This window comes from Lissotriton vulgaris, unplaced genomic scaffold (assembly GCF_964263255.1).
Source record: "Lissotriton vulgaris unplaced genomic scaffold, aLisVul1.2 SCAFFOLD_998, whole genome shotgun sequence".
Taxonomy (NCBI): Eukaryota; Metazoa; Chordata; class Amphibia; order Caudata; family Salamandridae; genus Lissotriton; species Lissotriton vulgaris.
Window position 1 is genome coordinate 547,384 of NW_028251137.1, and position 16,319 is coordinate 563,702.

General features: G+C 41.6%; 1 protein-coding gene across 1 annotated transcript in view; it reads left to right on the top strand.

The window, feature by feature from the left end:
* The first annotated feature begins 1,825 nt into the window (after nucleotides 1-1,825).
* LYVE1 (lymphatic vessel endothelial hyaluronan receptor 1) overlaps nucleotides 1,826-16,319 on the top strand; it is a 166,945-nt gene continuing 152,451 nt past the window's right edge. The window contains exon 1 of the mRNA XM_086950733.1: nucleotides 1,826-2,197. Coding sequence (XP_086806859.1) covers nucleotides 2,116-2,197 — 82 coding nt within the window. The 5' untranslated portion in view covers nucleotides 1,826-2,115. The remainder of the gene's footprint in view (nucleotides 2,198-16,319) is intronic.

The window sequence follows — 16,319 nt, forward strand, 5'->3', positions numbered from 1 at the left end:
CCCTATATATGGGAAACCTCAGCATGTACACTGAGTGTTAGGTCTTGTATGTATTTATAATGCCTCTTTGCCTTTAACTATTGTTATTCTTCCAAGTAGCGTACATGCCACCATTACTGTTCTAGTCTAGAATGGTGGCATGTGGAATGGTCAGAACGGCAGTTGTATCTTGCTGTTGCCCTGGCCGGTCGTGTTCCTGGACTTCCTCTTCTTCATTAAAGAAAATTAATCTTACCATTATTGGAGTTCCTTCATCTTTTCACTATGCCTTACCAGTGCTGAGTGCTGTGCTCAGGTCTGGTAGCTATACTGCTTTGATGATCCCTAAACCAGCAAGATGACTGTATCACTGGCTCCTGATATATGCTGTGGCTTTCAAGCCATAAAATAGAAATATTAAAGTTCCATTTCAACCTTCAATGCTTCTGAGGTCAGTAAATTGAGTACCACTAAATTGGGTAATAGTAACACATGTTATTTAAGTCGTGCAGAGATGCCGAACTGTTGTATGAAGTTCTATTGAAAAAACATGTTAATGATAAGCCTGGGCGGAGTTCCGCTCGGTGGAACTCTGCGAAGTGCAAAAAAACCTTTGCCACGCTCCACAGAGCTCCGCAAGCAGCGGAGTGCATTAGATAAATGCTGTTCGCAGTGATTTTTAGTGCCAGGTGTTTGTCTGCATTGTGCAATCATCACCAACGGCACAGTGCACAGCGCAAGCAGGTGCTGCTTCCTTTCTGCTCGATTAGATTTTTTACTCCAGCAGCAGCTTTCTCAACGTGAACTGATGGTTTTTCAAACCAAGCATACGCGACCACTCGCAATGAGAAATCCGACTGCCCACGTTGAGAAATCTCACTGGGAGGTTGATTTTCCAGGCTCGCGGTCGCCAACCTGACATTGACGATCGGGAACAATGAAAAATCTCACCGGGAGGTGGATTTTCCTCGCTCGAACTTGATGTTAACGAGCGCGGGCGAGGAAAAAAACTGCTCCACAGAGTGAAGTTTTGCGGAACTCCGCGAGCTCCGCGTAACGCAGTGTGTGAAAAATTCTGCAAACTCCGCGAGAGGAGCGGAGTTTACCGCCCAGGCTCAGTTAATATTAACGGAGGGGAAAAAAGTATGAGGGTGGCTTTTGCCTGCTTGTACCTGCAGATACCACTACAACCTCAGGTAGATGACTAGGTGAGCTTGATTAACGCATAGTATGCATAACTCAACAAGTACCCTAAGCAATACACCAACATTTATGGACTATGACATCGCAGGACACTCACGTTGGCTCTTGCTGCTGGTGGAAGAATTTCACCGGAAACAATAATGCTGGATGAAATTCAATGTAAAATGTCTCTGGACCTGGAATTCTTTAGCCTGTAGACATTGGAGCTCTTTTTGATGCTGCACAGATATGCGCTGCGGGCAACAGCACGTCCTCGACCGCACAGCACCCCTACAGCAGCATGGGGGTAGGAGAAAAAGGTCCAGAACTGTTCAATGACAAAGAAATGTTTCTCAAATCCCTGGTGGAGGTTATAATACTGTCAACATATTCTCTGATTTGCTTTCTTGTGTTGTATAGTTCCTTTTTAGGTGCCTACATGTTAAATAATGATTTCGGCATAAACACAGTTTTTTAGTAACAGCTCTGCTTTCTTGCCCTTTTGTTACTGCTCAGTATTTACCTTATTTTGACTTATGAAGAGTGAGAATACAAATAGGAAAGTACAACTCAAAGAAAAAACAGCAGCCCCGTTTGTTTGGGCTAAGTAGTTCCACGCTGTTATCTCTCTTCCCCTGTTCCCCAGCCCTGCACGGCTGGAGTCAGCATTACTCAGCAGACATCTATGAAAAGGAGGGAAAAAACAGAGGCCTTTGACACGCCATTCATTTCCAACCAGTGACCTGCACTCTGCAGGGCGAGGGAGGATTGGTGAACCGAGCAGCAGACCTCACTCTGCCCTGCCTGTCAGGAAGTAGTGTCGCGCGCAGTCGGGTCCTTCACGTACGCCACTGTACATATCAGAGCACCACCAAGGCGGAGGGCTGCCAACCTCATTTTTACCACCCAGGACAAAGGCAACGAGACCCTCTTTGCTGGTGTCAACCGAGCAGAATGGCGTCGCCGCTCGGGCCAGTCCTGTCGTTTATTTCCGTTGGGATTGTCATTGCAGTGCAAAGTTCTTTCAGTACTGAAGGTAGGTGACTTACTCTAGTCAAGAGAGGAGATTTCTAATGACGTTTGAAGATTTGTATTTACTGAGCAGATAATTGGTTGAAATGTTTACGTGGGAGCATTAATGATTTCCAAATGTATCATTCAATGAATTCTTTCTTTAATCTAGAAAATTGATTTCAAAGGGTGGTGTGAAAGTCTCTAAAAATCACCGAGAGGTTTAAAGTGGTAAATTCTTTAACTAATGGGCAATGGTGATATCTGGCTTGATGCAATGCTCCTTTTTACGTAATTTACACAAGTGTGCTTCTTTGTTTTTACTAATTTTGTTTGTTTGTTTTGAATTTTAACTCAAATAAAATACCTTCACATTTAAAATTTAATTCCAGCTGATGCTTGTTTGTGACGGTTGGTACAATGTTAGAGGCATTTAATATTAGTTAAAAAATCATGTAGATAGATAGATAGATAGATAGATAGATAGATAGATAGATAGATAGATAGATAGATAGATAGATAGATAGATAGATAGATAGATAGATAGATAGATAGATAGATAGATAGATAGATAGATAGATAGGTAGATAGATAGATAGATAGATAGATAGATATCAGTACCTGTATAATATTGGTTATTTGCCATAAGGGTGTTCTGGTGACATCATTCTTAAACCACGACCCTGAAAGCAGAGTGGTGTGCAAATGTTACCAGAACCCTGAGATAGTAATATATGGGCCATATATTGTGCGTATTACCCAATATGTATATTGCATATTACATGTTTATTTTTGGGTACTTAACTTGAAAAGGCATTTTTTTTTACCAACTGCAGCTGACAATGGGCACTGATTACAATTGAAATGTTTAGATTTTCCATTCACTAATACATTGTTAATAAAACAATGAACATTGGTAAGGGCCAATGGTTTCATGCAGTTCTGTGACTGAATGCTTTTCATCACGTGATTTTGGATGTACATATGCCACATACGTTTGCCACATATTGTGCATAATATGCAGATTTCACAAAACTGCTATTTCTAGCGGAAATGGATGAAAGTAATACTGCTGGAGAAGGTGACACACATGTTGCCGCATAGTGAAGACAATCTTGCTGCTTTAGATGACATTATTGCATAAACCTAGTGGTCCTGACAATGCTAAAATTCTGCACTGTAGTTTGGGGTCTGTCATTTTGTGAAGGAAACACTTATTTTACAGGGAACTGTGACATATTTCCCATCTATAGGTCTTTATATGGTGAAATTGTGGGCAATAAAAGTATGGGCCAGGTGGCAGACCTACCAGACTTACTACCCTCTATAGAGCAACTAACAGGATGTCAGATCTAAATTACCAGAGTGAAAGGATACCAGTAGCCTGAACCTCTTAGAGGAGTCATTAAACCTGTTCACGAAATACGTCCCGGATGCCTAAACATCCATAGGATTTTAGCAATTCAGGAAGCGATAGTAGGTTATGAATGGGAGAATCGTATTTTTAGATATATGGAATATGTTTGGCTCATACATTGTTTGAAAGGGCCCAGTTCTTCCCTAAGTCATAGGGGCATAATAACAAGGTATTATCACCACCAGCACGTCACTTTTTATGGCATTCTGGTAGAGATAAGCCCTTCCCTTATTTACAAGGCGGCATTAAATCACTTAACTTGGCTTAACGCCACCTTGTAAATAAGGCCTCTTTTCATGCAGCTCATAGCATGGGTGTTGCGGTGGGCATTCTGCCGCGACACCCATTGCTTTTGACGCTGCCTCCTATTTACAAGGGTGACGTAAATATGGGGCAGCGCCAAAACTAAGACATGGGAAAACCAGGTCTTAACCTGGCCAGACAAGGTTAGATTATTCATTTCTTTTAGTTTTTGCTGTTTGTATGTGTGCTGCATTCTGTGGCACACAAAGAAAGAGCAAAACTCCATTAGTGATTGTTCATGTGCAGGAAGGTGTCCCTTCCTGCACACAAACATTCATTAGATAATGACGAGTTGTAACTTCCAAGTGTGCTGCACAAAGCAGCACACATAGAAGTTAAAAATCGCCATTAGTGATTGTTTATGTGTAGTAAGGGACACCTTCCTGAACATGAACAATCATTCCCTGCATGGCTGGGGCTAGGCAGATAGATTTAGTGCCAGATCTAGGGGAAACGCAGGGGTGAGCCACATTCTTGTCAATACGGTGCATCCCCGCGTTTTTAAACTGACGGAGTGCACCGTTAGCAATTCTAGAGCTACTCCGCGGCCCACCAGTTTATTGCAAATATGCCCCATAGTTTCATAAAATTGTATCGTTTTAGATACGTTTCATCCTTAACTGGATAGATAAGGTGATTTAGTACAGTCATTACAGTTTTGAGTGCTGTTTCTCATTCAGTACTTATCCTTAAAGCAGTACTGTACAGACAGGCGATAAATGAATATAATGTACCTGCGCCAATTTAGGGATGACATAGAATGCACAGGTGACTATGCAATTTTGCTCAAAAGTTTCCACCAACCTTTTATATGAACAATCAATGCAAATTGTAATTTTTACATCAGGAAATTAATTGACATGCCTTTCTTTAGTCATGTCAGGCAGTGTTAATGGTAGCAGTCTAAGTAATCTGGCAGCTCAGTATTTTCCAAACTGAAGACCATATGTATGGAGAAGTCACGCAGCGCAGCAAGTCGCCTTCCTGTGCTGCATTGCGTGACAAGGAAAGGGCAGGAATAAGCCGTATTTAAGTCAATATGGGACATTCCTGCCTTTTCCCCTGTGCCTTTCCCTTTTGACTGCCTAGCACAAACACAGGCACCCTTGCACCAGGGTGAAAGGGTGCCTGTGTTATAAGGAGGATTGTTTTTGTTCAGGAAGGGGGACCTTCCGGCACAAAAACAATCCCCTGAGGCTTTTTCCTCTTTCTATGTGTGCTGCAGAATGGAAAGGAAAATATAAGGAGAAATAAACATATTTATTTTCATTTCACACCACCTGGGGAGGCATAGGTTTTTGGCGCATTCCCAAGTCCAACACCTTTGGTAAATCTGGGAATGTTTCAAAATCCATGGATGTTGCCTGGTGCAAGAGTGATGCAAAAGGGCTCATACATTTGCCCCTGAGTCCAAATGAAGGAGAATGGCAATGCCCTAAACCTTTTATTATAAAATACTTTTTTATTTAGAGGACGACAAAAATGATACACATATACAGTGCTTAATTTGACCCAGTAAGTGTTGGTGGGGGTCATTTACCGAAATCAACAGAGGCAAAAATGCCCAAAACGGGAGGAACCCCAAAATGGTGAAAAGGGGAACCAACAAGTGAGAGATAAAGGAGTAGGGAGTGTCAAGTAATGAATTTAGGAGGTGTGAGGTCGATTTAAGACTACCCAATCTTGGTACTCAGTGTGCTGCATTTAATTGCACGGGCGGCGGGCTTCTGAGTAGAGCTTCAGGCATCGGCAATTATAACTAAAAAAAATCAAGCACTGCACATATACACTAAGATAAGTAGGGAAAAAGCATATAATATTTACATAAATAGGCAGGATATTATAGTCTTATAAAACAGTAAAACACATCAGATGATATTTACCACTAAAGAGCCAGATATTTCTTCAAAGGGAGCCCATCCCTGTAGGATTTATTAACATCAGGCAGCTGGCCTTTCCCATGTGACACAAGGTGATTAAAGTCAATCAGAGTATCAGTCTATTAACTCTAGCTTTATAAATAAGTGTGCCACAAATGTGGCCACAAAAACCAAAGCAGCAGCCTTGCTATTTACATTGACTATTCATCCCAGCCTAACAGATCGTAAACTGGGAGCTCTGTCACCATATCTGAATAAAAAATTAAACATGTTTTCCCGGTAACAACTAGGGCCTTATTGAGAGTTTATCAGGTGAGATACTCTATAACAAATGTGGTGGATGTCCAGCCACGGTCCATGCAAGTAACAGCGGTGGGGCGGCTTGGGGGGATATCAAAGGACGACACCAAGGGGAAATTAAATAAATAATTAATTTACCTTCAGCATCATCCCTCGAAATCCCCCCACACACAGTCCACCGCCCCACCTAATACAAGTGCGTTATGGGATAAGATACATGTAATATGGCAAACGGTATATCTGTTTCATTTTGTTGGAGTACCCCTCCCCCAAAGCCTAAATAAGGCCCTGAGTGACAGACTGAAGGCAAGTATATGTACACCATTACCTCATTGGAAGAACCAAGGCACCATGAATCAGCCCTACCTAACCTAAACCTGCATCTGTAGAGACACACATGCAAACCAGGTAATACACATCAGACATTGTAGACAAACTGGAAGAGAAAGAGGCATAGGCCCCCTGGCATTATTGCTGTCCGTGGAAGATAGACACAAACAAAATGCTACTCTTCAAAGGCTGTAAGAACTATACATGTTGTACAGCAGTACATGGGTTGTAGCAATAACAAGAAAGTGAGTAGGGACTGATGTGTACAATGGGACATCTTAGCACTTTGTGGTACTTCACTGTAAATATATCCCTTCTGGATGATCAGTTGCACTGAAGTACACAAAAAAGTGATGGATGGAAAGCTTGAATTAATCTCAGCCACTGGTAATTACTAGGGCGCATTCCATTCCATTGTTACTTTGCACACCATATAACTTCAATTTAGACCCAGACATACGCAAGTCATTCTTTTGTTTTAATACAAATCATTCTTGACCCTGCTGTTAAGCTCCTCACTTCATGGTAGCATTTTTATGAAGTGTAAGGATAGATACACTCACATTTTAGTTTTATTAGAAGCTAAGTCATGTGTCACTAAGCTTCCATGAATTTTGCCAAATGCTATCTTGTAAAATTAATAAATATGGTGTCCTCCTTACGATACGCCAGTTGTAGGCAGGGCATGGTTTTAAAATGTAGATCTCAGTCTTCTTCTGCAATTGTGGTCTTAGCGGAAGAATCTTTTTTTATGAAGGAAAAATACTGATGACCTGATCCCAAAACACAGATCAGATCTAGACAAAGGCTTCAGAGGGTTGTGTAATGGAAAAACGCATGCCTCAACAACACATGCCTTAACTACGAGGTCTAAACTCAACCGCGTCTTTACCATGCATGCCTTTACCACGCATGACTTTACCCCGCAAATTTGAGGTAAAGACATGTTTGGTAAATGGACATATGTGGTAAAGATCACACTCCTGCCCCTCTACACTAAACCCTAAAAATACCCTAAACCTAAAAGCCCTACCTCCTCCCCACCCCAGTCCAAATGCACCCTAGACCTGAACTTCCCCTATCCTGTCCCCTACCCTGAGCCCTACAACTCAGCCCCCTAAAAACTACTCCGACCCCAGCCCCCTCACTGAGTCCTAAAACAAGACCCCACCCCCTAAAGCCTACCTACCCCGCCCCAGCCTAACTGTCCGTCAGCCTTAAAACTGCCCCCTCCCTGTCCTCTGCCCTGAGCCCTAAAATCCCTAACCCCAACCCTAAAAACAACCCGACCATCCACCCCCAAAACTACCCCAACCGAAATAATTTACCGCCACTGCCATCCCCTGCCCTGAGTCCTAAAACTCCTGACCCCCGTAACCCTGTAAACTACCCTGACTCCCTCCCAGCCCTGAAAACTACCCCACAACCCCTAAAAACTACCCCACTCCCTCAAAACCTGACTTACCTCTCCGCCTTGTCCCTTTCCTTCCGATTCCTGCTTCCTACCCTTCTGCCCAGCAGCAGCAGCAACTAGATCGCGCATATGCCTTAATTCCCTTAAGCCGACCCCTGCAGCCTCAACCTGAAGGGTCCCCTGACCACGACTGGAGCTGCTAAAGAAAACATACGCCAAAGGACACCCCTGCACCCGACGCCCTAAGGCCTTGGGTGGTCCAACCAATGGGGTACAGGCATTGCCCAAGAACCCAACTTACCTCTCCAGCTGGTGGGTGCCTTCAGGAAGTCTCCCTGCCCAAGCTTGTAGCATCTTTGCCGAACCAAAGGTCTCCATTGGAAACTACAGGGTCCCCGACGTCTTCTTGGCACCCTGCATCCGGCCACCCCTGTGCCGCTGGTGGTGCAGATCATGGGACAATCCTTGCCCCCTACAGTGCTAACCTTAACCCCAAGAGCTTTGCTGTCACACCCGCTTGGCTTGCTCATAAGCAGTCCCTGGCCGAAGGTATTCAAAAAGTATTCCAAAAGTAAATACTGAATAATTTAAACTGCTTTTTGAACCAATACAAACCTATAACGATTGCAAATCCATTCTCATTTGCATTTCTGTGTAAAGTTTTACGATTGAAAGTAAATTTCGAAATGCACGTCGGTTTCAGCGTATCGAGCTAAACTTCACTGGCAGCCAGTTCGTCAGCGAATTAGGTATAAAGCCCTAACGCATTAAGCCTTTTATAATAAGGGATCTAGGTACAGGATCGCATTAAGGCTTATTGCCCAGGAAGATTTCTGCAGTCGAGCTCAACTGATTTTATTGTCTCTCCGCATTTTTTGAAACAGTGGATGGGAGGAGCTACCTCCACGGTTGTAGCAGCGAATCTGTGGAATAAACTCCCAGATTACCTCAGACGGATACCCAAAGAAGCAACATTTTAAAGGGAATTGAAGACATTTTTATTTTGATATTGGCAAGGAACAATGGCTTCTATCCTAGGATCTCACTCCTTTGGGCATACCGAACGGCGCCAGAACACTCAATGTGAGTAGCTACGCGCTTTAGAAATGTGTGTAATTAAATTAAATTAAATTAAATTAAATTAATCATATTCTGAATATGGAAAGGGTAATTTATATCTTGGAAAACCTCCTCCTCAAATCGTTATGAATTCATGACAGAAAAAATTAGAAGGTTTCAGCTCATGTATTGTTAAATACGATTCATTTTTTACTTCACTTATAATTAAGATGGACACAACAGTGTGCTTAGACCTTCTGTAGGAATATTCTTGAATTACGTATGAACCTTTTCACAGTTTACTTGGGCCTATTTTAATTGTGTGAAGATTGCCTGAATATTTTATGTTGAAATTGTCAGTATTTCCCAAACTATAGGTCCTGACCCACTGGTGAGTCGCAAGCTGATTTTTTTGTGGGTCACCAAAGTCCAAGCAATGAAATAAGATGCCTTTAGTTTCTGTATTTATCATGGCACATTTTATGTGGTTCAAAGGCAGAGGTTAAATGCCAGGCTATGTTTCCTGCTGCTTATTTGTAGTCAGAGAAAGAAAAATAAAGTGAATTATGTGACAGCCATGCTGGGGTTTAGGAAGTGTAAAAGGAAAGCTGGAGAGTCATTTTTCCTAACAACAACAACAAAAAAAACATACCTGTAAATGAACTGTACACATTCAGCACTTAGGAAAGCAGAATGAAGCACATTTTTTGTAATTCTGAAGTGTGATGGAAACAAAGATTTTAGGTGGATCAAAACAAATCAAGAACATTTACTTGGTGATGCACAATTAATAAATAGTCACCGAAACCCAATTTACACACATTATCATTGGTGAGCACAAAATAGTTGCTTCTATAAAACTACCTGACTGTACAAATGTATTGACAATTTCAATGGAAAATGTGCTGTCTACTAATAACAATGCGCTACCACATGATGCTTTGTTAGATTAAAAAATTGCCCACCTCGTGTCCATTAAAGGTAGGTGGATCGCAAACGTTTGTCAAACGTTGTGGTTCTAGAACATTTAGGAAAACACTGTAATAGGTGATGATGTTATTGTGCTTTTGGGATTTTCAATGGGCTAATGTCGTCCAGATCATGACTATGAGTTCACTCATTAAATAAGCTGAAAGCTTTTTAAGAGTGTACTTTATTGGCATTTTTAAAAACCCTGCAGACATTTCAGGCATTGACAGGAACTGCTGTCACAGAGGTTCCTGTCAATGCAATGTAAGTCTCATAGATGGCTTTGTCAACATGATGGAGCTGCAGTCACACTTACAATTTTATTTTGTAATAAAAAAGTAATACCCAAAGCGGGATTTTCTTTTTGAAAATAAAAAAAAGCAATGCCCCCTTCGCAATGGGATAAACTCCCAGGGTGAGGGGGGCATTGAGCACTTTTCAGTGCCGCTTACAGCCTGGTTTGTCCCAGCGGTGACAAGCATTAAAAAATGGCTATATGTTCACCCATTTAAATTAGGTGGGCGGGCATACAGATAAACATCCAAAGGCTATTACTCCATCAGGCCATCTGAGACGTTTAACCATGGCAGAGACAGAATAATCTCCACCATTGTCAAACTATGGTGTGCCCAAATTTAAGTCCGGCTGGTGGAATATTATAACGGCAGGGAGAGAACGCTGTCACCATTGCTATGGAGTTTATATAAATCGTTCCCTTACTAGGGATGATCACACATCCAAGATCCATCAACGGAGAGACAGACAAAAATATGAGCTCACACCAAAAGGATAATAAAGTCTATGGACCCGATTCTCAAAAATGTGTGTAGGAATTACTTACTCTTGCAGTACTCCAAGCTTACTCATAAATGTCTGGTGTAAGTTAGGAGTGTTCTTGGCTTACTCCTTGAATTTAGGAGTACTACAAGAGAAAGTCACATCAAAATCTTTGTGAATTTGTACCTGTGTATCATTATCATAGGAATGAGTTTGGATCAAGCCAGAGAAACTCCTGATGAATGAGGAAGAGTAGAAGAGAATTGACTGTTCCAAGACAACAGCTTAGATGAATAAAAAAAATACTCGAATATTTCTAGTTCCCTATTTAAAACAGCAGAAATATAAAGAAGTGTTGGAATGAATGAAAGGAACTATGGTCAAGAATGATAATTAGTGTCAGAAAGAATTTAAGCAGCAAATTCTGTTTAATTGTGGAAAAACAATGGTTTTCACTATTTTAGATACAATAAGAATGAATGAGATTTGCCAATCAGCAGAGGAAAAGAATTACCCAGGCTCAGGGTTTCCGCAGTGAAAAATCTTGTGCTGATTTGAAATCACTTAAGAAGAGCTTCATTCATGGGTAACAGATATCCTATCACCCAGATGCAAAGGAAGTGACATCACTGGATTTCTTGTTTTCATTGCCCTTAAACTTAAAATCTCGAGCCCCCCGCTGGGACAATGGGGAGGCAACTGAAAGACAGTGAAGATAACGAAGAAGCAAGCAAAACTGCTAAGATGGAAACAACTGCCCGTCTAATGAGCAAAACTCGCCTTGCCCTAGCTAGAAAAGCTGCACGGATAGCTGCCAAAGAAAAAAAGAACGGCAAAAAGGGAGGAGGAGGCCCGGTATCTCCCGCCCTGAGGAAGGATTTAACGCTAGAGAGCTCGGAAGATGAACTCCACGTCACTTTAACCTCTTCACCAAAAGAAGGGGCAAGAGAAGCAACTAAGGGGGAAGTCACATAGAAGACGCAACGGAAAACACCGCAGCTCTATTAGAAAATGTAGCAGAGGTTGAGCCATCGCCGAGCGAGAAAAATATGAGCGGAATGAAAGAGATGAGAGACTTTCCCTTATTTGAACAAAAAATCACTCGCATTCCTCAAACACCAGCGGTCCCGCTCGAAAAAAACTCCGTAATTTTAGCTTCATCCCCAGTAGCAGCTGTAGTGCAGGATCAAATAGACTCTTCCCTGAAATTGCCTGAGAATATAATACAAACGATATCAGAAGCTCCTCAACTACCTGTGACAATTTGCCCTGAGGTGGTAGCTGGGCCTGAATCAAGTAGTACAGTTTCTGGAGCGGAGGCGAGTTTGAACATAACCAGCGAAGAACCAAGGATAGAGACACTGTATGAGCAGATTCCATCATCAGTGGCAATTCTGCAATCTCCCTCTCGTCCACCTGTTATCCCGCTTCAAGAAGGGGCCTTAAGGGGTTCAACATCTGCAATCTCAACATCTGCAACCCCGTTACTTCAAAAGGGGAAAGGCGACAGCTCCGAAAAGGAAATGAGCTACCAAATCGACATTTGTGAGATGTTAAACCTAATCCTAAATGATATTCGCGAGATAAAGCTAAACCAGCAAGTTGAGATAGCCGCCTTGCACTCTAGGCTGGAAACATTTGAAGAGTCAATGTCAGGACTCCCTACCAGATTAAATGAGGCGGAGGAAAGAATATCGGCTCTTGAAGATCACATTAATCAAGCAAGAACAGAAGCTAAAGAGGCAGCAAATAAAAATTGCCTTCTAGAGAGTAAACTCGAAAACAAGCTTGAGGAACTTGAGAATCACTCCAGAAGATCCAATTTAAGGATAGTGGGGGTTCCTGAAGGGCTGGAAGGCTCAAACACGCTTCAGTGGGTTTACTCTTTCATCCATCAAAAAGTATTACCAGAGTTTGAGGGGGACTTAACCAGTATGAGAGCTCATCGGGTTCCGGCGCAGAGATTCACAAACTCAACCTTTCTTAGAACTATCCTGATTAACTTTGCGGATTACAGGATTAAGGAAAAAATACTATCTAAGGCATTCGAACAGAGACAATTTTCAGTTTCTGAGACAAGCAAATGTAGAATTTTTTCTGATATGACTGCCACAGCAGGGCGTCATAGGAAAGAATTTGTTAGAATTCTCCACCTCTTCAAAATGAATGGAGCTCAAGCTTCAATTGCTCAACAATCCAAGCTAAAAGTCCTTGTGAAGGAAAGTTCTACATGTTCTCCGACCTTGAGGAAGCACAATCTCTCCTCAAGGAGATCACTTCAGAGGCAAATGTTTGAGTATTACGTAGCAGTATGTTGAATAGTGTTTGAGCTTGAGGAGAATGTGGAAATAGGAAGTTTTCCTATTTTGCTGTGGGCAAAGTTTTTTTTTTACTGCTTGAAACATGGGACACTATAGAAAACAGCGGGCCCTTTTGGGCGCAACAAGGCTCCATTCAAGTATGTGTTATGTGTTATGTGATCTGCTTGCCCTGTTTTGCTATCAGAATGTTATTAGAATAGAATCAATTTCACTTGTCTGTCGGGGGGGCTAGGGGTCTACAGGGTTACACAGGGTGTGACAAGAAGACACCCAGGTTAGTAGGAAAGGGTCAAATGTGGTTTGCGTGGGGGGAATGGACGGTTCCACATTTCAGAGGGGTGGGGGCTCACTAGGGGTAGGAGAGGGAGGGTTGTGGTGAATGCAGTAAAAAAGAGGAGACGTCTTAGGCAGGGTCAGTACCGAATTTTGGATGTAGGAATTGAAACTGTGAGAATTTTCATATGGAAATGAGTAAATGTAGTATCTTATCAGTTAATGCCAATGGTCTTTTAAACAAACAGAAATATGGTGCTCTTATAAAGTGGGCAGTTTATCAGAATCCCCATGTGCTATTTCTCCAAGAGACCCATCTAACATCCAACCCCCCTAATTTATTTATCCCCAAATATTTTTCCTAAGCGCTCTTTGCGTCAGCTGGGGTAGCCCAGAGAGGGGTTGCTATTTACTTTTCCAGAAGACTACCTTGGGAAGTCTTAAAGTTTCGAAGGGATCCTAAGGGGAGATGGTTATGGGTTGTTACTAGAATACAGGGGAAGATATCTGATGAGGTGTCTAGTATTTTAGAAATCAATGATCTTCTCAAGGGGGCTCCTGGGCATATTATCTTGGGAGGAGATTTCAACTATATACAAGATTTAAAAAAATATACCTCTAATAAAAATAAGAAACTATTAAAACCCAATACTAAAAAAGTTTTGGGCGCTTTTATATCAGAATACCAACTCATAGACCCATGGCGCTCTATGAACCCAGAAGGGGAATACTTCACCTGTTATTAACACCGCTTCCGGACGTCAGCAAGAATCGATTTTTTTCTGATATCAAGATCCATTCAGACTCAAGGCTCTTCTATTGGGTGTAATCCCTTTTCTGATCATGGGAAGGTAGAGCTGGAAGTTAATCTAGGAGTTGGGGGCAGGGACCAATCCAGGTGGCAGCTGGACCGTACCCTGCTCCAAAATCAGGATTGGGTGGTTAGTTTTGGAAAATGGATCACGGAATACTTTAAAATCAATAATGACACGGCAGAACCATTTTCGGTTTGGGAGTGATTCAAGGCAGCAGCAGGCGGCCAGATAATATCTTATACATCAGTCCTGACTAAAGAGAGGAGACAAAAAATATCTATGCTCCAAAAGGCTGTAGATAAAGAATATGCCCTACAGTTTCGCCTTCGCCCGAATCATTTGGAGCAAGCAAAGGCGGAGTTAAGAGATTTCTTTGTATTGGAAGAGATCAACAGCTCCAGAACCTTCCAACAAAGGGTCTATGAGGACAGCCAATTGGTCGGGAAGCTCCTGGCTAATTCTGTGAGAAAAAGACAGGAATCTGCCTCAATAGTTAAAATAAGAGATTCTATAAATAGCCAAGAGATAGTAGACAACAATCAGATTCAAAGGGCTTTTTTTGGAGTATTTTAGCCGTATATACACTACAGAATATCTTGTGGGTGAAGATCAGATACAGGATTATTTCGCGAACATAGAAATTCCAAAAATCACGGCCAATCGGGTTACACAACTAGGGCTTGAAATTGGTACAGGGGAAATAGCAGATGCTATTAAAGCAACAGCAGGGGCTAAGGCTTGTGGGCAAGACGGGTTTCCAATCTAATTTTATAAAAAAAATTTAAAGGACCTATTAAAACCCCTGAAGAATTATTTGATTATATTAAGTTAGGAGGATTGGTACCCTCGTCCATTAAGGAAGCAACAATAATATCTTTCGTTAAAAAAGACAAAAATCCAGAAGATATTAATTCTTATAGGCCTGTTAGCCTTCTGAATTCAGACTATAACATCCTAATGTAAATCTGGGCCCGTCGCTTTATTTTTGCTGCCCAAGAAGTCATTCATAGCGATCAGTCAGGATTTATAGCAGGCCGCTCATTGGCTTCTAATACTGAATTTTTAATTCAGGCACTGGATTATTTTAATGTCAATTCAACCCCTACTTGTATTTTAATGGTCGACTCTGAAAAAGCGTTCGACCTGGTAAATTGGGCAACCCTGTTTTATTCCCTTGCCCAATTCGGGTTTCCAGAACAAGTAATCAAGATGCTACGGAACATCTATCAAGGTGCATCAGCGCAGGTCATAATAAACTCGAATAAGGCTGGCTCAATCAAAGTCAATCGAGGGACTAGGCAGTGGTGCCCTTTATCTCCTTTACTTTTTACTTGTTTTATCGAACCCCTTGTGATTAAAATCAGAAACAATCCTGCCATTTTTCCCCCTATCCCCGGGATGGCGAAACTTAAGCTGTTTGCGGATGACATCATTTTTTATTTGAAACCGAATAATGAGAATATAGAAATCATATTAAAGGAATTTAAAGCATACTAACAAATAGAAGGTTACAAAATAAATGCTAAGAAGACGAGGTTCTCGCTTTAAACACTAACCTTAGCCTTTTTCCATCTTGCCTGCGTGCCCAGGCTCAAAGCCGGGACCCTGTTAGATACTTAGGCATTTTTGTGACCTGCGACTATCACCAGCTTTATTTTCTCAACTATGTAAGAACGAAAAATAAACTTAAGAGTCTTCTTGCACAATGGCTTCTACTCCCACTCACCTTGATTGGCAGAGTATCTCTGATTAAGATGTCGGTTTTACCCTTGTTAATATTCCTGTTTTGTAATGTTCCAATCAAACTGAATTCTATCTTGTTTAAAGACATGGAAACTATGTTCAGAAGTTTTGTTTGGGGGGAGAAAGCCCCTAGGGTTAAGTTGTCCGTAATCCAACTCCCAGTTGAACAGGGGGGATTGGCTCTGCAACATTTAAAGACATATTATGAGGCAGCCTTTCTTGATATAGTGGCAGGTCTGATAGGTTCAAAAAACAATTGAGACAGCTTCTTCTTAGTAAAAATGATGCAAGAGTCTGATTCTCAAACCAGGTATTTTTAAAGATTGCAAAGTTCCCAAAAAGGACAATATATAAGACTTTGAAAGAATATTTATCTGGATTGCAGTCCTTTTTTAAGAAAAATCCTAGCTCCTCAGCCACCCAGTTTTTAAGCCTACGAGAATGTTTTTGTCTGGGCCTCCAAATTAGAAACAGCCATATAATAAATTGGGAGAATAGGGATTTCAGGAGTTAAGGCACTTCATTGTTCAGAATAGAATTATTACG